Raw genomic sequence first — 22,688 nt, 5'->3', positions numbered from 1 at the left:
TAATTCCACAAACAACCCTAAAAAATTTATATATATCTTTATATATATAATAATTTATCATACCCTTATAGGAAACTTTTCAACTATTGACTCTGCTTATGGAATTTTTAAATTTCACTAATAGTGTACCAAATATTTTCTCATTCGAATAATGTATTAATATTTATAAAGCGAATTTAGAGCAATATATTTTTATTTTGTATTTTTTATCATTGAATTTCAACTTTTGTTAATAGACATTTTTAACATTAATAAAATATTTTTATAATAATAATTTAATATTAAATGTCACACTTGTTTTATTTTAATATTTTAATAATTTAATATTGCACTTTTACATTGTTTTATTTTAATTATTATCATTGAAAATATTGCACTTTTAATTATTTTAATAAAAAAAACTCAAATATGGGAAACATGAAGTAGTGTGAAAGAGAAAGGGTAAAACAGAAACTTAAGAACAAGCCGGCAAAACCGGTGCTTGAGTTTGAACGTTGAAGCTTTGGTGGCTCGAATTCCCAACCGAACCAATACAGAAGAAGAGAACGAAAGAAAATAAAGAAAAAAACCTATCTTTTTCTTTAACTTGAAAGACTGTTTAAAACTTAGAACCAAAAACCCTTAGAAAGCAAAGAAATGGCGAGCAGTTCGGTGAACTTGGAAGAAATACCCTCCGAATCTCTGATGAATGAGCTTCTCCGTCGTATGAAGTGCGCCCCCAAACCCGAGAAGCACCTCATCCTCATTGGTTCTCCTTTTTTCCCTTATTTTTTTGACTCTCGCTTTATTTTTATTTTTGAAATTTGGATTGATTCTTTTTTTTTTTTCAATTCTTTCTCTGATTTTTTTTTTCCTAGTAATAACATGGAAAATGGAATTTTCAGATCCTGGAGTTTGTTGAAGTTTGTTCATGTCATATTTTTTGTTCGTTTAGATAGAATTGCAAAAGAATGTACTCGAATTTTCAATGCTCCAAATTTAACTTAAATTTTTTAACTCTATTTTATTAAACTTTTCATACAATTTAAATGAACAACTATGTCTCTAAAGGCAGAGTCAAAGTGGGGGCACTGGATGAATTTCTAATGATTATTTTCTGAGAAAGTATGAGTGCTGGGAAATTTTGATTTTATAATATGTAAATCAATACTCATTGTTTACGTTTAGATTTATATAGAAAAAAAAAGTCAACAAAAATGAAACGATTCTAATGCCAATATTGAACTTGTATATTCCTTGTGCATCACCTTTTGCCATGCAGAAATGGTACTAGATTCTGCAAGGCTAAAGATGAGTGCCCCTTGTCGGGGTAACGTAGCCCATTGTTGATGACCTGCTAAGATATTGGTCTGTCTTTAGTTGTAGAGTTCCATGAAGCAATGTTCAGACAATCGCTTGATCCGAAGTACAAATCTTGCTTGCATAGTGTGTGGAATTTGGGTTGCTTGAAAGTGACTAGAAAGACACTAAAGTTTGGCTCTTACGTTCATTTTTCTCAGAAGTCTCAAATTGTTAACAGCCCATATTGTGTCATAGCAGGATCACAGAAGCATGCTGCATTCAAATAGCATTCTTTACATATCTATCAATTTACTGTCTCAAATTTGGTAGAAGGATGGCATGTTTCTAATTACAGGGCAATCTTATGATTGACAGGTCCACCTGGATCTGGAAAAGGCACTCAATCACCAATAATTAAAGATGAGCACTGCTTGTGTCACTTGGCCACTGGTGATATGCTTAGAGCTGCTGTTTCCGCTAAAACCCCACTTGGTATCAAGGCCAAGGAATCTATGGATAAGGTCAAATTAGTTCCTGTTCGGATTTTTTAAAATACTTGTTACTACTAGTTTGCTAATGACTAATGAGGTGCTTAGCTATTGTTTCTCAGGGAGAACTTGTTTCTGATGACCTGGTTGTTGGCATTATCGATGAAGCGATGAAGAAACCTTCATGTAAAAAAGGTTTCATTCTTGATGGGTTTCCCAGGACTGTAGCACAAGCACAAAAGGTGATACTTTGTCTATAATCTTTACACTTGCACCCGCCTTCCCTAACCAGAGAACCTTTAATTTTCTTAATACAGACCATGCTTCTAATATGTGTTCTTGATCTTTGCTTCGCAGCTTGATGAGATGCTTGAAAGGCAGGGAGTTAAAATTGATAAGGTGCTCGATTTCGCAATTGACGATGCGGTCTTGGAGGAGAGGATTTCTGGTCGCTGGATCCACCCTGCTAGTGGTAGATCCTACCATACAAAATTTGCACCTCCTAGAGTTCCAGGTGTAGATGATGTGAGTCAAACATAATAACCCTCTTTCTAATTCTGTTTCTTTCATAAATCCAAATTTGGTTTCAAAGAATCTGGCGACAGCCTTTCCACCTTTTTCACCGGTTGACAAAGGCATTGTAAGTTACGCAATTTTACTGGACCTTACAATGTCTTAATTCATTGCAAACTTCTTGGGTTCTTTATTCTCTTGAAGGTGACTGGGGAATCTTTGATCCAACGTAAAGACGACACTGCAGCTGTTCTCAAGTCAAGGCTTGAGTCATTTCACAGACAAACTCAACCAGTATGCTTTCTGTTTCCTTAACTATTTTTGGCAGAATGCAAAGATCCTTAATTTTTAAACTATTTGAAATTCTGGAGTTACTAGAACGGGATAGAAGAGTTTAGTAGCAAGCTAATTGAGCATGTGGCATGGATGTTTGTTTTTGTGTCCTAATTCCGTTAATCTAATGTGACATAAATGGTTCTTGTGACACCAGAAATGATCGTTCCTAACCTTTTTTGAAGTTGATGATGTCTGATTAAGTAGTTTATAAATTGTCAATGTTATTTTGAATGGTGGTGTTCAAAATTTAGGTGATCAATTATTATTCCAAGAAGGGAATAGTTGCAACGCTTCATGCCGAAAAGCCTCTTTCAGATGTTACGGATGAGGTCCGGAAAGTACTCTCATGACAAAATTGCAATGAAGCATGAAGTTTAGAAGGTGCTTTACTCATGGAATGTTGCTTTACTGATGAAACTGCAAACAGATTTTTCTTTTTTGAGATTTCATGGATTTTTTTTGCTGATGGGTGTTCATTCGATTTCTCTAATTCATTATTATCTAATTTCATTGAAATTTTGGCCCAAATGGCCCGGCTTTTGACTGTTTGAAGTATTGAAGATATTTAAATAAATACTGATAGTATAGATTGACGACAAATCTTTTTTTTTTTTGGGGTTATTTTTTCGTTGAAATGTGCTGTGTTTAGTCCCTTGCAAATCAAAATGTGTTGTGACCATTATATCTTATATGGTTTGTGAGGGTAGAGCATATTCAGATTTGGGTAAAATAAGTGGTTTAGTGATAAATTTTTTTCCATAAGTCGCTATGACTAAATAGATATATAGAAAAGAAAGTTGTTGCATAAAAAAGTTGTTGCATAAATATTCTCATGATATACATTTTTAAAAATCAATAAACAAATATATTAAAGAAAACAATAATTATGATATATTAACCAATATTACAAAATATTATAGGTCTTAATAATGTTAGTAAAAAAAATTTCAACAAAATAAATCATATTAATTGAGTTTTAACTTTGTTGGTACCATTAATATTGTAATAATTAGTCAAACGTGGGTTTAAATAGGTTTATACGCATTTTTTCTCTGATATAAGATATTGGATGGGAATTATCGGTAGAAATAAAAATTGCATAAAAATACAAATTAAATTACCACATTAGTTTTATTGAATAATTCGGGATACGCGAATTTTTAAAGTATAATCAATTTCGGAATTCAAAGGTATGCATGCTAGCTAATTTTTTTTATTAGAGTTTAAATAAGATATGTAATTTGATGAATTATATAAAATAAAGGTTACCAATATAAAACTGCTTCTAAAAGTAATTAAGGGTCAATACAGGTAGAAGACGTGTCAAATTTTCAGTAAAAGTCTGCTCAAGTCGGAGCAACAGGATAATAGCTCCAACGCAGAAGGCCAAGGGTAGAAAAGATCAAAATCCAAAATCATCATTTCTTTCAGCAGTGTTAATTTAGAAACGCTTCAATTAGTTGATTCTATAATTGGATCACCGCAAAATTAAATTTGTAAAAACCGATCACTTTCAATATGTTGACTTAAAAAAAAATTCAAAAGATGGTTATGCTTGCTTAGTGCTCGTAGAGGCAACGCCAATTACAAAAATACATTCGAAGATAACGTTAATTTTGAAAACAAGGTTCAACTATGCTGGTTTGAAATGACTGAACATTTCCTTTTCAGCAGAGGAAAATTTCAGGACCGCACTCATTAACACCAACAACCTCGATGAACCAGATTGCCATACCTTTAAAGTTGTATGTATTACATCAACCGTCATTCCTTCAACATTCATGACATCCATCAAAATCATACATTTCTTTGCGGTTGCTTCCTTCCTTCGCCGTTTCGATCATCCCAAAGGAGAACAAAAACACCCCCCAGCAACATAAGTTGGACGAACCACAGTTCACGTAAGGAAAATTGATGCGGCATTGAAATTATTTGAGTATTTAGAACACATTGTCCGTAGAGCCTTCACTGTTTTCTTATAGGAGAGAAAATAGAAAATAAAATAACAATGATCATATGAAATTAAAATAAGACAATTTTGGATATGCTGGCATTAAGAAGTGGATGAGAAGAGGCATTGTTTTAAACCATGCATGACAAAAGCTATAATCTTATATTTCTAAATACCAACCGTTTGAGCCATCTCCTAAGTTCTGTATTGAGATATCCGCTTGTAATCAGTTAAAATGTATCTTGCAGAAACCCAACAAGGTAAACTGTAAGAACTACATTACTGGAAGAACCGAGAAATAAAAAAAATAGAAGACAGGGCAAAAGAACAAGAAGCCTCAGCAAATAGTCGGTGGTTCTATTTATCTTTTCTCCAGTAACATCCGCATGCTAATCATAAAACTTCTGCCTGTACGTCAATGTCACATTATACGATAACATATAAATTGATAACTGGTTATTGTTAGGGAATTAGTCGATAATGCACCGAGTTATTCAATATGGAGTTGATGCCTTACTTGCACGCTACATGATAACGAAAGCACTTGCAGACTCTGAAGTCCTTTAGCTGTGCTGCAACACTTGCAAACAAAGAACAGGACAGAGAGGAAACAACGAAACAAATGGAGACCTCACAAATTGAAAGATCAACTACTTTATTCACAAAGAACCTTGAGCGTCCAAAACTTACTAACAGGAAACAAAGATGTTGTACACGCTTCCAAATGTCGGTGGACTCTTGCAAGCAATGTGAGAAAATTGAACGAAACAATGTGAGCATTTATAGTTTTAGACTGAGGAAAAAAAAAAAAAAGGAAATTTCAAATGTGGTTAAGAATATTTACATGGGTTACATTCTGATAAAGTATCAAGGAGATGAAAATAAAAGATTCAAGGTAAGGTCGCAGCTGATGACCTTTACAACTCATCTGAAAATTATCCCAACTAATAACCGGGCCATGTAAGGGTACATGTGCCTGTCAAAAGACTATATCAGTTTCTCCCACTCATTAATTTGCTACGAAACATGCAACTACAGCATCTCACATTTTTGTCAATATCTACTAAAACAATTATCATGAAAGATAACAGAGTGGCTGAATGAACCAGCTTGCCTGCATCATGACACAAAATAGATGAAGTTTTTTTACCACTGCTGCATCAAATTTGGATCCTTCATGACCACTACAATTGCTAGGTAAGAATGCGGTGATAATATTTTGGTTGTGTCCAGCTTCCACAAATCAGGCAAGGAAATTGTTCCATTCACACTTTTGGTGGGAAAGTAGGCAAGAAATCTTTAGATTTTGGCAGGGGAAGCTCCCGGAACCAATCATGATTAAGAGCATCATCTGCTGTTATTCTCTGAACAAAAAACAGAAACATCTATTATAGCTGAAACCAATACATATAAACAACTTAAATTAGGGCTTAAATGAGTAAAATTACTTTCTCAGGGTCATAGGTAAGAAGCCTGTTCAACAGGTCAAATCCAGCATCAGAAAGAACGGCAGATCCAGTAAAAGATGCTGCAGGAAACTTCTTGCGCAACAAGTTATACCTGGAAGAAGAAAACAAAACAACTACTCGTTAAATTAGTCCCATGACTAGGTAATTAATAAATACTGAACATATTGTAGTCAAAAGAAACGGTAGTTATTTAGATGACCAAAGTAATTGTCCAAAGAGATACTTACGGTTGCTTAGAATAATTTGCTTTGGAACCTGGTAATTCAGAAAACCCAGGCCAAATCTTCTCACTTGGAACACCAAGAGTATCAAATATCTGCAACCATAAACCATCATCATCAAACATCAGAGATTTTATAACAAGATAGAAGAAAGTTGAAAGCTTCAATAGAAACAGTAATTACCTTGCGAAGCTGATCAATTTCAGCTGTCCCTTTGAACAGGGGTTCCTTAGCTAACAATTCAGCCATTACACATCCCACAGACCACATGTCCACGGCTGTTGAGTACTTCTTTCCTCCAAGTAAAAGTTCAGGAGCCCTGAAATGCAGCAATCAAAGAAATATATTTTCAAATTCAAGAACTAATAAAATTCATAATAAATAAAGAATATAAATACAAAGAATGTTACTTACCTATACCACTGAGTCACCACCTTGGTTGTGTAAGGCTTCAGAGGGCTCCCATACTGTCGCGCCATACCGAAGTCACATATTTTGAGTTCACCTTGATTGTTCAAGAGAAGATTGGATGTTTTCAAATCCCTATGAAGTACCCAATTATCATGAAGATATTTCACACCCTCCAGTAGCTGTAGCATCAAACATTTAACATCACTGGTACTGAATCGTCGTTTCATCGAGTCCATTAGCCACTTGAGGTCATGTTCCATGTACTCCATAACCATGTAAACATTGTCATGGTCATCTACAACAACTTCTCTAGATTTCACAATCGAAGGGTGATGAAAAGACGCAAGAATATTAATTTCTCTCAGTGATATCACAGGGAAACCATATTCTTCTAAATCTCTTAGATCAAGAATCTTCACCTTCTTCAGTGCCACAATTTCTCCTGTCATCTTATCCTTAGCTCTATAAACAATGCCATATGTACCTTCACTTATTTTGTTCAATTTTTCATACTCAAAAACACTTCTGCAACCATGAAGCATGTTCATACAACCTCCAGCTGGCTCTTCAACACCTAAATCTGGCTGATCAACAATAGCATCTTCATCACGCATGTCATCAATATCCATCACATCAACAGAGTCCAACTTACAGTCCATGCCTCCATCCTCACAAGCAGACAGTACACTGCTGCTTCTTTGATCAGACTGTACCCTATCTACTTCCAACTCCTCTCTTTCAAGCTCTCCACTCTCAAGACTCGAACTCCTCCTAATCTTTTCCTCAGTTAGAGATCCATCTTCATCATCACTATCAGAAGCCCAACGTGATGTAAATATGTTGGGTGCTCGAACATTTTCTTTTCCAATCAACTCTGGTTCTTGTTCATCATCCTGGCATTGCTGCTCAGGCAGTGAAGGAGATAAAGCAGCACCAAAATCAGATACCAGAGACTTGGATGCCATATGCTCCACTTCTTTGATCATGTTTGCAGAGAACGGTTGATGCTTATAAACCTGATTGGAAACAGTATTTGACACCTTGGAAGGTGAAGAAGGAGATGACAGAATGGTAGTCGTCACAACATCCCTGTTCTTGAATGAAATTCTTCCTTCCTTGTCTTCCAGGTCCCATACAATCGGGGAAAACTTCCTCTTTTTTTCCGGGGGCTGCTGAACCCCATCATCCATCATCTGTTTCACATCATTTTTAACCCTGGCAACATCGTCTAACCCACATCGCCTAGGACCCAGATCGAACTTATTCTTATGATTAGATGGATAATTGTATCCATTCTTAACGGGATTTGCATGAACATGGCCCCGATTCAATTTCTCAACATCAATTCTCCTCCGAACATCAACTCGCCCTGCCGCCATACCAATCAAGAACCACACAACTCTTCTCAATAAAAAGATTCAAGACAAAAGAAAACAAAATCTCCAAGAAAAAGCACAAAAAAAATATCCAATTACTTTTTTTTCTTTTTTTTAGGGTTCGTAAAAAGAATAAACCCTAGATATACAGACGAAGTTTAAAAATTCAATCAACAGAGAGAGGAATACAACAATTACACGTAGATTTCAGATATGGAATTCAAACAAAGATGAAAAAGGTAAAATCAAACAAAAAAAAAACGATGACAATCAAATCCAAAACCCTAGAACATGAAATTTTTGTGCTTCTTTTGGCGGATCTGATCTGACCTGACCTCGATAAATCAGAGGTAATTGAAGATCTTACCAGAAAGAAGAAGAAGGAGGAGACGGAAACCACACGCAAAGAAAATCAGAGAATCGGGACACAATCTCTTGGAAGAGTTTTTGTTTTATACGCGTTGCTTTGTTTTCAAGCCGCCCCTCGTCCCCTTTATAAATATTAATATAAAAAGCGCGTTGGGAGGTTAGGACTTTAGGGCTTTTATTATTTATTTAGTCGGTGCCCGTTTCATTTTCGAATGGGCTTTGAAGTTTCAACCCAATAAATTTATTAGTACTTCCATATTTTTTTCATATAAGAATTGATACAGGTGGAAAGTGAACGCTTTTCTCATGATTCAATCATTATGCCAAATTTTATTTATTTTTGTTGAAATCTAATTTTTCATGTAAACCATATAAATTAGAAAGTTTTAAAAAATGTTAAGATAAAATTAATTTAGAATATTCATCTACTAATAAGCATAAAAGAAGAAGATGAAATAAAAGCTTTTACCTCTTTCCTTCTACCTGCTACTTAATTTTCTCTGCCACTTCAACTAATTCTTCGAAAATAAGATGTTTTTTTCTGAATTTATTTTTTATACGTATATTTAATCATTTATATAGTATATGCTTACATATTTTTTTTTATTTTTTATTTTTTCTCTTTTTCTGTTTTTGATTGAAAATTTAATTTTATTGTAGTATTCATAAACGTTTACGAGCAAATGTATATATATAAAAATAAAAAAAAAGTTTAAGTTTAACTCTAAAATTAATTTATTGTGGAGTTATAATTTATTGCTGCTAACGCAATATTAACAAATAAATATTTTGTCGGCAACATAGATATATAATATATATTTAACATTAACTAGGAAAATTTAAATCGTTACTTGGGTTTAATTTAGAATGTTTTTGAGCATTAACTAAGCAATTTAAAATCATTACTTGGGTCTTGGATTGGAACTACAGAGCAACAATGATTTTCGCCAACGTGTAAATTATTCGCAGCGAATATAAAAGCAAAATATAGAAGTGATTGGTCAAATTTTAAATCAGATTTGTATTATATTTAAGTAAATTATGTTATATTGGGGTTTTGATTATATTATATGAACTGTTTTTTTAAAGGGTTGCTAGAATTAACAGAGTTTTATGGGGACAAAAGTTTTTTATATGCTCTGGGTTTGCGATCGACGGTGTCGAAGAGGTGACGTCAAGCATTTTAATCATGGCGGTATAGTGTTGCAGTGTTGTTATCTATCTAAGGTGTATGTTTTGGTAACTGATATAAGATGTTTTGGTAACTGCTTTCGATATTGTATCTAATATAGTAATTAGAGGTCATCGCGGTTGGATCGAGCCAAGATAAAAAGTTTTTAAATAGTGTCTCTATTTATGCTCTAAATATGGGCTTTCATTTTATCTAAACCCAATCCTATATAAAATAGGGTATTTCAGGTCCAGTATGTTAATTGTTTTTTTCAATTAAAATGTATTTTCAAATTTACAATTAACAACTAATTATATAAAGAAGTGCTTTGGATTCCACTGCTAATTGCGATCTGCTATTGAATCCTAACATAAAACCATAAGGCAATATTTATAATCAACCCAGTTTTTTTTATGCACATTTGGTTTAGGTTTCGGGAAATTAGTAGCAAACTATATATTTCAATTGGGTTTAGAATTTGGGTTTATACTCTAAATTATATATAGTCGAGCCTAGCAGAATTGAGCCGGGTCCAAGCTTTAAAAAATTCGCCTAAGGCCAAGCTCGAATGGACAACAAAACAAAGGAAGAAGCAATATAAAAAAGGAGCAGAGTCTCTAGCTAATGCAATGGACAACAAAAAAGAAGGAAGAAGCATAATTTGAATGGCAAAGGATGTTTCACAAGCTTACAATGTTCGTTGTTCTAATAGGGTCGGGTGTAAATTATTGTACTAAAAAATCATACAAAGTTCAATTCCTAGGAAAGAGAGGTGGATCACAAGGATCTCTTAAGTACCAAGTCTTTCCTTAGTCAGAATATCCCTTCTATCGTAATTTAATAGTACAATTAAATACTACTATTATACCCTCAAATATTGAAAGAAAAATAGGACAAGAAAAAACACAAGAGTTTTAACTAGGTTCGGTAAATTATACCTACGTCCTTGGGCACTAACACCAGATGATAACTTTATTATCTCCAAAATATTACAAACAAATAGAATTCCTTAAGAATTCTCAAATGGGAGAAGAGAGAAAACTAAGAGATAAAGATTGGTTGGGATGGTTGAAATGAGAAATGGTTAGGCCTATTTATAGTTAAGGTTCAGGGACTAACTTGCAAATGGCCTAAAAAATTAGGGACCAGACTTGGAATTATCCTATTCAACTTTAAACTCAACTTGCCAACCACTTTTTATTTTATTCTTTCGGTGCCAATTGCACCTCCCACCATTTTTGACTTTTCAACAATCTCCACCTTGAAGATTTGATTAGGATAATCACATCTTCACACACTTCCTTCAACTTCCCAAATTCGATAAAGCTATCTTTTGTAGTGCCTCCAAATGCGCTCTCGAGCGCCATACACCTGAAGGTGCTCAAATTCTCAGGATGTTAATCAAGTTCAAATAATGATTAAACTTGATTATTGTTACCACCTTGGTCATCATATCTGCGGGATTATCTGGTGTCGGAATCTTCTGAAGTAGAATTTTTCCTTTTTCAAAGACTTCTTACACAAAGTGATATCTTACGTCGATATGCTTGGTTCTTGAATGATAGACTTGATTTTTCGCTAAATGAATAGTGCTCTGACTGTCACAATATAGACTAAAGTGACTTTGAACAACTCCCAAGTCTTTCAACAATCCATTAAGCCAAATAGCCTCCTTAACAGCTTCTGTAACTGTCATATATTCTGCCTCTGTAGTAGACACAGCTACTGTAGACTGTAAGGTAGACTTCCAACTCACTAGGGCTTTAGCAAAACTAAACAGATACTCCGTAGTTGAACGACATTTATCTAAATCACCAGCAAAGTCGGAATCAACATATCCAACTACAAACTGACCAAGTGTTTCATCCTTCTCAAAAACTAAACCAATGTCTACGATTTTTTGAAGATACCGTAGAATCCATTTCACAGCTTGCCAATGTCCTTTTCCAAGATCATGTATATACCTGCTCACAACTCCAACAGCTTGTGAAATGTCAGGCCGCGTACACACCATCGCATACATCAAACTCCCAATTGCATTAGCATAATGGACTTTTGCCATATATTCTCTTTCTTCTTCAGTTTTCGGAGATAATTGAGCACTAAGTTTCAAATGAGAAGCAAGTGGGGTACTTACATGTTTTGTGTTTTCATTTACACCAAAACATTGTAATACATTTTTCAGATATTGCTTCTGATTCAAACAAAGCTTGCCTCTCTGTCTATCTCTACTTATCTCCATACCGAGAATCTTCTTGGCCTCACCTAGATCTTTCATCTCGAACTCTTGATTCAACTGAGCCTTCAGCTTATCTATCTCTTTTTGGCTCTTCGAAGCGATTAACATATCATCAACATACAAGAGTAGATAAATGAAAGACCCGTCATGCAGCTTCTGCAAATACACACAATTGTCATATTTGCTTATTGTGTACTTCTGCCTTCTCATAAAGCTATCAAATCGCTTGTACCACTGCCTCGGGGATTGCTTCAATCCATATAGCGATTTGTTCAGCTTACAAACCCAATTTCTACCACCAACATCTGTGTATCCTTCGGGGTGAGTCATATAGATCTCCTCTTCTAACTCACCATGCAAGAAAGCCGTCTTAACATCAAGTTGAGCTAGCTCCAAATTCAACTGTGCTACCAAGGCCAACAAAATTCTAATGGAGGAATGCTTCACAACAGGGGAAAATACATCATTGTAGTCAATTCCCTCCTTCTGAGCGTAGCCTTTAGCTACCAATCTTGCCTTGTAGCGAACATCTTTCTTGCTAAGAAATCCATCTTTCTTTGCGAATACCCACTTGCATCCGATTGCCCTTTTACCTTTCTGTAATTGCGCCAACTCCCAAGTATTGTTCTTCCGGAGAGACTGCATTTCTTCATCCATGACGTTTTTCCATTTGTCACTTTCTAAGCTTTGCATTGCTTCTTGATAAGTGACAGGAATATCATCATTAACAACGGGAAGGGCGTAGGCTACCATATCAGTAAATCGAGCAGGTCTACGAATTTCTCTCCGTGGCCTTGCAACTGCAACTGGTTCTGGTGTACTTAACGGTTCTTGGGTCAGAACCTCTTCAACCTCTAATTCCTCCATTGTGGCTGGAGAATTAGACTTATTAACTGGGCAAATCCCCATCTGCTCAAACTCTACATGTTTTGGCGTACACTCCACCTGCTGTGGAGTATCGCTTGTCTGAATATCTTCATCTGCTACCTTTTTCAATGTGGCAGATTCATCAAAAGTAACATCTCTGCTACAGATCATTTTCTTTGTATCTAAGCACCAAAGACGAAATCCCTTCACTCCAGAAGTGATTCCCATAAAGAGAGCTTTCTTTGCCCTCGGATCTAACTTTGACTCCTTCACATGGTAATATGCAGTGGATCCAAACACATGTAAGGAATCATAATCTGTAGCTGGTTTTCCAAACCATACCTCCATAGGAGTTTTTCTTTCTAAAGCAGATGATGGCAAACAATTAACAAGATGGTCAGCGTATGTCACAGCCTCAGCCCAAAATTGCTTGCCCAACCCAGCATTGGACAACATACATCGAACTTTCTCCAGCAATGTTCGATTCATACGCTCTGCCACTCTATTCTATTGTGGTGTATCCCTAACTGTGAAGTGTCGAACAATACCATACTCTTGGCACACATCGAATAACGGATCACTTTTATATTCCCCTCCATTGTTCGTCCTAAGCCACTTGATTTTCTTGCCAGTCTGGTTTTCGATCATAGTTTTCCATTTAAGAAAAACTCCAAGCACTTCATCCTTAGTTCTCATGGTATACACCCAAACTCTTCTGGAAAAGTCATCAACAAAAGTAACAAAGTAGTGTTTTCCTCCCAATGAAGGTGTCTTAGAAGGCCCCCACACATTTGAGTGAACATATTCCAAAATACCTTTTGTATTATGGATAGCAGTGCCGAATTTCACTCTCTTTTGCTTTCCCAGAACACAATGCTCGTAAAATTTTAGTTTGCAAGCCTTTGCACCTTTCAACAATCATTGCTTTGCCAGAATTTGCAATGATTTTTTGCTGGCATGTCTCAACTTCATATGCCACAACTGCATTGAGTCCAATTCTTTGTTACCGGAAGCTGCAGCGACTGCTCCAATAACTGTACTACCTTGGTAGTAATACAAGTTATTTTTCATGATGCCCTTCAATATCACAAGTGCACCAGATGTCACTTTCAAAACCCCATCTCTCATAGTAACAACTGAACCATTGGATTCCAAGGCTCCCAATGAGATGAGATTTTTCTTCAAACTGGGCACGTACCGAACATCAGTCAGAACTCTGCTTGATCCATCTTGATTCTTTAATTGGATTGAACCTATCCCAACAGTTTTACATGCATTGTCATTGCCCATATAAACAACTCCTCCATTTAGTTCTACTAAATCAGATAACCACTCCCGGTTAGGGGACATATGATAGGTACAACCCGAATCCAATATCCACTCATCTGAATGGAACGACAATGATGATGCAACCAGTGATAGTTCAGAGTCACTGGTATCATGCTTTGCAACACAAGCATCTACAGCAGCTTTTCCCTTATTCTTCAGCTTTGGACAATTTTTCTTCTAGTGGCCTTTCTCATGACAAAAGGCACATTCATCTTTCCCAAGTCTGGACTTTGATTTTTATCTCCCCTTCTGAGTTTTCTTCCGAGTGTACGAATGACCTCGGACTACTAAAGCTTCTGTATCTCTGATTGAGTTTTTCTGTTTGTCATTCTTTCTCTGTTCATAACTGTATAAGGCCGCACAGACTTCGCTCAGAGATATATCACTACTGCCATGAAGTAGAATAGTTTCTAGGAACTCAAAATCCTCAGGAAGTGACACCAACAGCATCAAAGCCAAATCTTCATCTTTAAATGTCTCATCCATATTTAGTAAATCAGTGACTAACTGATTAAATTTGGTGATGTGATCATTCATTGTGGTACCTGGGACGTAAGTGAAGCGAAACAATCTTTTCTTCAAGTGAAGCTTATTTTGACTGTTTTCTTCAAAAAATTTTCTTCAAGTGCCACCCACAACTTATTTGCAGAAGTCTCCTTTGAAAAAGCATACCTCTACTCTTGAGAAAGGCATGATCGAATTATACCACATGCCAACCGATTGATCGCTTTCCAATCTTTCTCCTGTACATCATCTGGTTTCTCTTCATCAATGGCAATGTCTAGACCCTGCTGAAAAAGGGCATCTAGAACCTCACTTTGCCACATACCAAAATGGCCCGTGCCATCAAAGATCTCCATGGCCAATCTTGCATTTGTAATTGTCGGTCTTGTCCACATGGACGATGTTGAAGCTCCTAAACTGTCCATCTTCTCCATAATCTTTCAATGTATCTAAGGAAATCTTTTCTGATGTGGAAGATCAGTTTAAACTGCAACCACAGAGCATACTACGATTAACCTTCGGCTCTGACACCACTTGTTGTTCCAATAGGGTCGGAAGCTTGTAAATTATTATACTAAAAAATCATACAAAGTTCAATTCCCAGGAAAGAGAGGTAGATCACAAGGATCTCTTAAGTACCGAGTCTTTCCTTAGTCAGAATATCCCTTCTACGTAATTTAATAGTACAATTAAATACTACTATTATACCCTCAAATATTGAAAGAAAAATAGGACAAGAAAAAACACAAGAGTTTTAACGAGGTTCGGTAAATTATACCTACATTCTTGGGCACTAACACCAGATGATAACTTTATTATCTCCAAAATATTACAAACAAATAGAATTCCTTAAGAATGCTCAAATGGGAGAAGAGAGAAAACTAAGAGAGAAATATTGGTTGGGATGGTTGAAATGAGAAATGGTTAGGCCTATTTATAGTTAAGGTTCAGAGACTAACTTGTAAATGGCCTAAAAAATTAGGGACCAAACTTGGAATTATCCCATTCAACTTTAAACTCAACTTGCCAACCACTTTTTACTTTATTCTTTCGGTGCCAATTGCACCTCCCACCATTTTTTACTTTTCAACAATGTTCACTTTTATGCTTAAACTGGGGTTTAATGTTGTGAATAATCCCTTTACTTTGTAGGTTAGAGTTCTTTGATCAAAATATGGGATTAAAGAAGATCTACCTGAAAATATTGCTCGAAGTAGGTAATCTTTTTATGGAGTGTCCTCTCTAAAGTATAGCCTTTACTGAGAGAGAATTTGTTTTGGTCTGTTGGAAATAGGGCTAAGGTCAAGTGCGGATAGAATCCATGAATTTGGGGTGTAGGACTTTTAGTAAATGAGATCCCATTTCACGGTAACCTTGATTTGGATTGCATTATTAAGGATTTGATCACAGAGAATGGGTATTGAAATCTTGATATTTTTCGCTTATAAGTCCCAGAGGAGACTATTAGACGAGTTGTAAGCATATCGCCTCTGCATCCCTCGGCGAGACCTGACAAGATCGTATGGATGGGCACCTCTTTGGGTAACTTTTTCCTTAAAAGTGCTTATTGGAAGTTAAAGGAGAGTTATTGGGATCCTAAGGATACGAATTGGAATATCCTGTAGAAATTTCAGGGACCCCAAAGGGTTAAAGTCTTTATTTAGCTTGTGCTCAAACAAAGGTTGCTCACTGATATGGAACAAGTAAGGTGTGGCATTGGGAGTGACAGTTCTTGCGTAGTGTGTAGCTTTGAATTAGAGGACATCTTACATGCAATTAGAGACTGTATTGCGGCAAAGGAAATCTTGGCACAGGTTATTCTTTCTGATAAACAAAGATGGTTTTGTTCAGGTAATATCCATGAGTGGTTAGTGGACAATTTGCAAAGCAAGCAAAGTTTAGCGCTGGGGGGTAGAATAGGCGACCCTTTTTTGGTATTCTTGCATGGCGTATTTGGAAAAATAGAAACATTTTCATATTCCAATGTATGACTTAGTGTGCTAGTGAAATTCTCAAGATCTCCTATATTGGGCTAAACAACATGCTTCTTTGAGTAATAATAGTCTGTACAAGTGAAGACAAATAAAGAAGATAATGCCATGGAAGGACGGATGGGTTCAATTGAATACGAATGTGGTTGTCATGAAATATTCTGGAATCGTTGCTTCTGGAGGAACCTTGCGAGATCATATAAGGAAGTGGATTTTAGGATTCAATAGATGATTGGGGAAGTGTTGAGTATTTGAGGCAGAACTATGGGGAATTTTTATAGATTAAACTTGTTGCAGAGCCGAAGCTATGAGAGAGTGTTGATCCAGATTGATAGTGTTGAGGCTGCGAAGGCTATTCAAAAATCTTCCTTGTCATCCTCAAATTCATCTAATTTTGAAGAAGGTTGGCCAGTGACTATTACAGCATATCTTAGGGAAGAAAATAAGAATGCGAATTTTATAACTAGAACGTCCTTTCATAGAGAGGAGGGATTGCTTTCTTATGTATTAAACTAATGTAATTTTGTTTCTTTACATAAAAAAAAAAGAAAAGAAAAAAAAACTCATGCTCCCTGTAAACTAATCATTCGGTTAACTGTTTCATGCAATAAAATTTTGGTTTGGTTGATGTTATGAAGTTGATCATTCTAATTATTTTACTGTTGTTAAGCTGCTTATGGATTTGGGCACTGTGAAGAAGAGATTAACGCCAAGGATGATGAAGCCACAACTTGTTTTTTTTCCCTTAAATTTTGACACAATGTTTAAAATTATATGTAGCTCTTTCGTAATTTATAAATAAAAAAATGATGCGCTTCAACACACTTAAACTCACATCCTTCTATATTGACAATAACACTCATATTAATTGAGTTAAAACTCGATCGATATTTAACTTGGAAATTTTGAGTGCTTTAACATATTGAAAATTGAATTTGCTCTTTTCTCTCCGGTAGGTATCAACCAAAAAGAGCACATTCTATTTTGAGCGTCTTTATATGGATTAATATCAAATTTTGATTTTCCTTTTTCATCAGGCTACTTTTTACAGGGTAGTCCATTGGAGCAAAATTTGGGCCTCATGTTGAATTTTGGGGGCCTTTTAATAAAATTTTCTTCTTAAAAACTTTGAGCCTAATATATATTTTTGCATCAATTTTGAATTTTTATATTTTTATATATGAAATTTTGATTTGATTTAATTTTCATTAATTATTAACATAATTGTTAATATAACACAAATTTAAGTTTATATATTATATACACAAATAATTATATTTACTCAATATAAAAATAAAGTTATGTATTTACTTATTTAAATATGTAGAATTGAATCAAGATTAAAATTCTACATATACATACATTTGAATCATAATCAAAGTTACATGTGTATACTTGAACTAAATCAAAGTTCATTTATTAAATTACACAATAAATCAAAATTCCTGTATAGTTTTAAAATTTATCCTTAAAAATAAGATAAAACTTTTTAATTAATTAATAACCGAGTTTTTATTTTCCGGAAAGTTAGATGGCAAATATCATTTTGAAATGGAATAGAAAATATAAAGAAAAAAAGTTAACTAAAAAATACTTACAGAAAAATAGTTACCTAAATTATGTAATACAATTTTCAGTTATGTACCTAATATTTTTTATTTTGTCAAAGTAGCTGTCTAAAGTTTTATTCCAATTAGCACTTTAAGTATTAACCGTTAATTACCATTAAATAAAAATTATTAACCAATCAAATTATGACATGTGTTATTTTAATTAAATAAAATATTTAAAATTAACATTAAGTAAATATTATATTAAATTAAAAATAAAAAAGTATTAGCTCTCAATCTCTCTCCTTCCATTTTCATTTTCTCTTAAAAAAATTCTATAAAATTTTGAAATAAGTTCTACTTCAATTTTCTCTCATTAAAACAACTCCCATTTCTAGTATTGAAATAAACCCCATCTTATTTGCTATAAAACCAAACCCACATTTTCATTTTCATTGTTAAGAACTATAAATAGGAAAAAAAACAAAACAAAAAAAAAACCATTTTCTTTATTTTGAGTCCATGCCAAGTTTTTTTTAGGGGTTTTTTAGTTTCACACATAACTAAGAAGATCAAGGAGGAAAGGGAGGGGGAGAGAAAGAGAAAAGATTGAGTAGTGAAATTTTTTATTTTTAATTTAAAATAATTTTAAATTTATTTTAAATTTAAACACTTTTATTTAATTAAAAATGGCACAAGTCTTAAATTAATTAGTTCAAGGATTTTTTTTAACCAAAGATAAATGTTGGTACTTAAAGTGATAACAATATACAACTTTAGATACCTACTTTAACAAAAAAAAATTAGATATCTAAATGATAAACGTTACATAATTTGAATATCTATTTTCCTTATAAACCATTAAAAAATTCAGCTCCCAATATATAGAAAAAGGAAATTTATAAATAAAAGTTTAAAGTCTCAAAGTTGATTCAACTTAGGTGATTTTCTTGCTCTTGTGTTTTAAGATTGAATTGGACTGATTAGTTAAACCAATTAAGAGTATGTCGGTATGCTAGTTTAGAACAAAAAATATATATATATTAACCCGTAAATTAACATAAATTAATTAAACTAAGCTAAAAAAATTGATAAAATTAATAGTTAAACCGAAGTATATATATTTTTATTAATTTATTTGATTTAAACCCCACAAAATCCATTCGATTGGTGGAACTCCAAAACATTACTTTGCTCTCATTTATGTATATACAGACAAATCAGTGCTTAGGTGTAGAAGTTAAAGTGGCGGTTGATTCCATCCGTAGGAGCTAATTAGAATCAAACTTATTCTTATACATAATTGAAGTGAATAATAGATACAGCCAGGATGGCAAAGCCAAAAACTAAACTGGTTTCTAACTTATATGGTAGTTGAGTATATATACATGTAAGGTAGGAAGACAAAGATCCAGTCTGTAATAATAGTCAAATCATGTGAATGTATATATTTGCATATATTCACACCAAAAATGAAATATAAAAAGAGAAGGAAAAAAAAGAGTAAGTTCCAAATCCGAACAAGTAGATATGTTTAGAGAAACATAGAGACTTTCGTTGTTTGTATAATAATGGAGTCAAATGGAGTTATCCATTGAAAATCTTGATGGGAATGGTGAGGGGTCAAACCGGCCAAGATGGCTTGTTACGAGAATAGCCAACATCCCATTTTCTTTAGCCATGGCCCCTTCATTGTTGAGAATTATGGGTTCATGACCCTCACCCCTCATTTACTTGTCTTCTTCGATCCCAACAAAACTCATTTCCCTAGCTTCATTCTTTTATGTTTTCACCATAAAATTTTTATTTTTTCTGTTTGGGCTTTGGGGTGGGGGACTCATTAATACGTGTTCCTTAGAACTGAAACGGGTTGTCGTGCACCCCACAACCGACCCACCCTTTGTGCTTGGTGCATATCATCTTCACTTGTGAGGAACACTCGTGCATGCATTTATGAACCAAAAAAAAAAAAACCCCTCATGCATGCATTTGAACATTGAAAACTGTGAAGAGGTTTTGGCTTCTACTTTCTAGTATTTTAGCTTCAAGATTCAGATTTAGGGTGAAAATTAAGACATACACTGTTAAAAGAAAAGGGACAAGCTCTCACTTTGCATATGGAAGTTTAGGTTCAAGCTTTAATAGTGACATTGCTCCCTAATTTATAATGTCTCCCCCCCCAAAAAAAAAATAGTGTTCATAAGTTAAATGTAAAAGTTTGCAACATGATTAATTTATAATTCAAACCAAACCAAATAAATTTAAATTATGATTTTAAATCTAATTACTATTTTTTAATTTAAGAATATGAGTTTCTTTTTGTCCCACTTAAGCATATAAGCTTAGCTTTTAAATGTTGAATTGTGCATCTAAATTAAATGATATAACTCGATGAATATTTGACACGTATATTCTAATAAAAAAATATAGGTACAATTTATCAAGAAAACCTCGTATATCAAATTGAATATATTTAAATCTAAACATAAATATTTAACTAAAAAATAACTTAAGTATTAAAATAAATATTGAAATTAAAGTCAGATACTAGATTGATAAAAAAAAAAACTTAGATAGTGAATGTGAAACTCATACCAAATCCTATATTAACAAAAAAAAAACAGAAAAGGAGAAAAGAAAGATGAATTTGATATTTGATATATGATATACATCCCAAGGTCTGGGGTCAGCCTGGCGAAGCGGCGGGTCAGCCAAGAAGACGACGAAAACATAAACACATGCTCACATGGTTAAGCACATGAACTAAACTACACTTCTGACCCCCACCCCTTTCTTTCTGCCATTCAAACTCTAATCATTAAATGATTTGAAATCATTTTGCTTTGCTTATTTTCCTTAATCTTTTTTCAATCTTATTTATATTATTGGCGCTAGGTATTTTAATTGACTTCTCCCTATAAATAAATTACTAGTTTCTCCTTCCTCTTCTTTTTTAAATCTAATTTTTAAAATATACCAGCTAAGAAATATTATTAATTACTCCATGGTTATTTCTGTGTATTATTTGGCTGTTTGAAGGAGAATTAGAATCCAATGCAAAACTTTCATCTGGATTAACCATTGATCTAACGTAACTTTGCTTTTAGTATGAACTTGACATTTTTTTTTATATTCATGTGGAGTAATTTTCTGAGTTTTTTTTTTTCAAATTGGGTTATGTTGATAATAATGTATAATATATGTTTGTTGAAAGCAATTATCCTAGATTATTTCAGATTTACAATGTGGGGAAAGAAAAAGAAATTATATAAAAATGTATTTATAAAAAATATATTTATCTTTTAAATTAATAATATTTTTTTTATGGATGGTTTAAATTAATAATAGTTTTGTTTCAAAGGAATGGTGATATTTAGAGGGGTGGTTTATTTAAAGATGTCATATAAAAAATATTTTTATAATAATAATTTTACATTTAAAATTTATTATTTGTACTTTTTTTATTAAATTAATGTACAATTTTTTAATACAACATTAAAAATAAAAAAAATGAAAGTAATATAATTTGAATCTGTATTAAAGGCGACTCCTTTCAAATCAAAACAAATTTATGTAGAATTAAACATGATTAATTACTTTATATTAATTTCACCATCTTTGAATGTTTGAGGTGAAAATTAAAATTAAAAATGAAATGTAAAATGTTAAAAACATGTAGGACCATGCTTTAATCCAATTATTCAATAACTTAAAAAGAAACACTTCAATTGGATGCATATCACCTCACCATGTCATCTATATTATTTATATTATTACATTTCAGATCATACAAATTATTTAATTAATCATTGGATTTTTATGATTTGAAAGTGAAAATAAAAAAGAAAAAAATTAATAATTTGTGTGACTCGAATTCTATCATTTGTTAAAGAAATAAAATATAGTGGTAAAATGAGAGGTTTTGTGGGTACGGATCATGCCCTGCAAATAGAATCTATATAGACTACACTTCTTCTATTTAACATTAATTAGAATAAGGTTTTTCAATATTTAAATAAATATAGTCGAAACTCCTCTTGTATTATTCGTTTTTTAATATTAATAAATTTTATTTTATTTATTCGTGATTTTTTCCTAGAAGAATGTTGGCGTAAAATTTGTATGTTCTTATTTTATAATAATTTAATTGCCATTATCAACGCAACATGGACTTTATTGAATTTGATTTAGGTATAATATTTTTTCCAGAAAAGTTGAGGTAATAATTTAAAATAATTGTATCATTACTTAGGAAAGAAAAAGAAAAAAAGACATCTCTATTATTTCTTATTCCTATATTTCGTGAATGGGATAAAGAATAGGAAGCAAGGGCAAAATGGTACAAGAAAGTAGTATAAATTGCGGTCTAAGTTGGTCACTTCACTCAGTCCCATGCACAACCCATCTCATCTAAAAGAATAAAAATATCAAAGAAGTAGGGACAACTATGGTTTCCAGAGTGGAAGAAGCAATGAGAAGGCAACAAAATCCAAACGGAAAAAAGGAGCATTTGCATCAGCAGTCGCCGGCGGCGTTGCAGAAGCAGCCGTCGATGATACAATGCAACAAAGGGAAGACTTCAAAGTTCAAGAGAAGCAGTTCCAACCTTGAAGAAGATGGCG

General features: G+C 33.6%; 2 protein-coding genes across 15 annotated transcripts; one reads left to right on the top strand and one right to left on the bottom strand.

Moving 5' to 3' along the window:
* Window positions 1-372: 372 nt before the first annotated feature.
* On the top strand, window positions 373-4,868 carry LOC121203554 (adenylate kinase 4). The gene is made up of 6 exons (XM_041083275.1): window positions 373-748; window positions 1,657-1,802; window positions 1,892-2,011; window positions 2,127-2,294; window positions 2,487-2,576; window positions 2,870-4,868. Exons 1-6 carry the CDS (start codon window positions 637-639, stop codon window positions 2,966-2,968), a joined length of 735 nt encoding a protein of 244 aa, XP_040939209.1. The 5' UTR covers window positions 373-636; the 3' UTR covers window positions 2,969-4,868.
* LOC121211065 (cyclin-dependent kinase G-2) lies at window positions 4,112-8,567 on the bottom strand. 14 transcript variants are annotated; one of them, XR_005906450.1, is made up of 10 exons: window positions 8,414-8,564; window positions 6,674-8,039; window positions 6,443-6,578; window positions 6,266-6,354; window positions 6,018-6,129; window positions 5,684-5,933; window positions 5,414-5,545; window positions 5,087-5,306; window positions 4,750-4,977; window positions 4,112-4,593 (listed from the first exon to the last, which is right to left on the bottom strand). XR_005906450.1 is itself a non-coding variant. In XM_041083274.1 (6 exons), exons 2-6 carry the CDS (start codon window positions 7,861-7,863, stop codon window positions 5,835-5,837), a joined length of 1,626 nt encoding a protein of 541 aa, XP_040939208.1. In that variant the 5' UTR covers window positions 7,864-8,039; window positions 8,414-8,564; the 3' UTR covers window positions 4,156-5,834. The 14 variants fall into 14 exon arrangements, 2 of the variants coding, with proteins under 2 accessions (XP_040939208.1, XP_040939207.1); XR_005906444.1 differs by having other exon boundaries at window positions 4,750-5,306; XR_005906445.1 differs by having other exon boundaries at window positions 4,112-4,977.
* Between the last annotated feature and the right edge of the window lie 14,121 nt (window positions 8,568-22,688).

This window comes from Gossypium hirsutum, chromosome A12 (assembly GCF_007990345.1).
Source record: "Gossypium hirsutum isolate 1008001.06 chromosome A12, Gossypium_hirsutum_v2.1, whole genome shotgun sequence".
Taxonomy (NCBI): domain Eukaryota; kingdom Viridiplantae; phylum Streptophyta; class Magnoliopsida; order Malvales; family Malvaceae; genus Gossypium; species Gossypium hirsutum.
The sequence above is the reverse complement of the archived record's forward strand: the minus strand, read 5'-3'. Positions and strand labels throughout refer to the sequence as shown.

What these genes read in the sequence shown, in the direction of transcription:
- LOC121203554 (XM_041083275.1), top strand. Translation starts at nt 637, where the DNA reads ATGGCGAGCAGTTCGGTGAACTTGGAAGAAATACCCTCCGAATCTCTG. An exon ending in CCAAGGAATCTATGGATAAG is followed by an intron (nt 1,803 to 1,891) that starts GTCAAATTAGTT and finishes ATTGTTTCTCAG; the next exon opens with GGAGAACTTGTTTCTGATGA. An exon ending in CTGTAGCACAAGCACAAAAG is followed by an intron (nt 2,012 to 2,126) that starts GTGATACTTTGT and finishes TTTGCTTCGCAG; the next exon opens with CTTGATGAGATGCTTGAAAG.
- LOC121211065 (XM_041083273.1), bottom strand. Translation starts at nt 8,049, where the DNA reads ATGGCGGCAGGGCGAGTTGATGTTCGGAGGAGAATTGATGTTGAGAAA. An exon ending in GTGGTGACTCAGTGGTATAG is followed by an intron (nt 6,579 to 6,673) that starts GTAAGTAACATT and finishes GCTGCATTTCAG; the next exon opens with GGCTCCTGAACTTTTACTTG. An exon ending in TTACCTATGACCCTGAGAAA is followed by an intron (nt 5,934 to 6,017) that starts GTAATTTTACTC and finishes TTTTTTGTTCAG; the next exon opens with AGAATAACAGCAGATGATGC.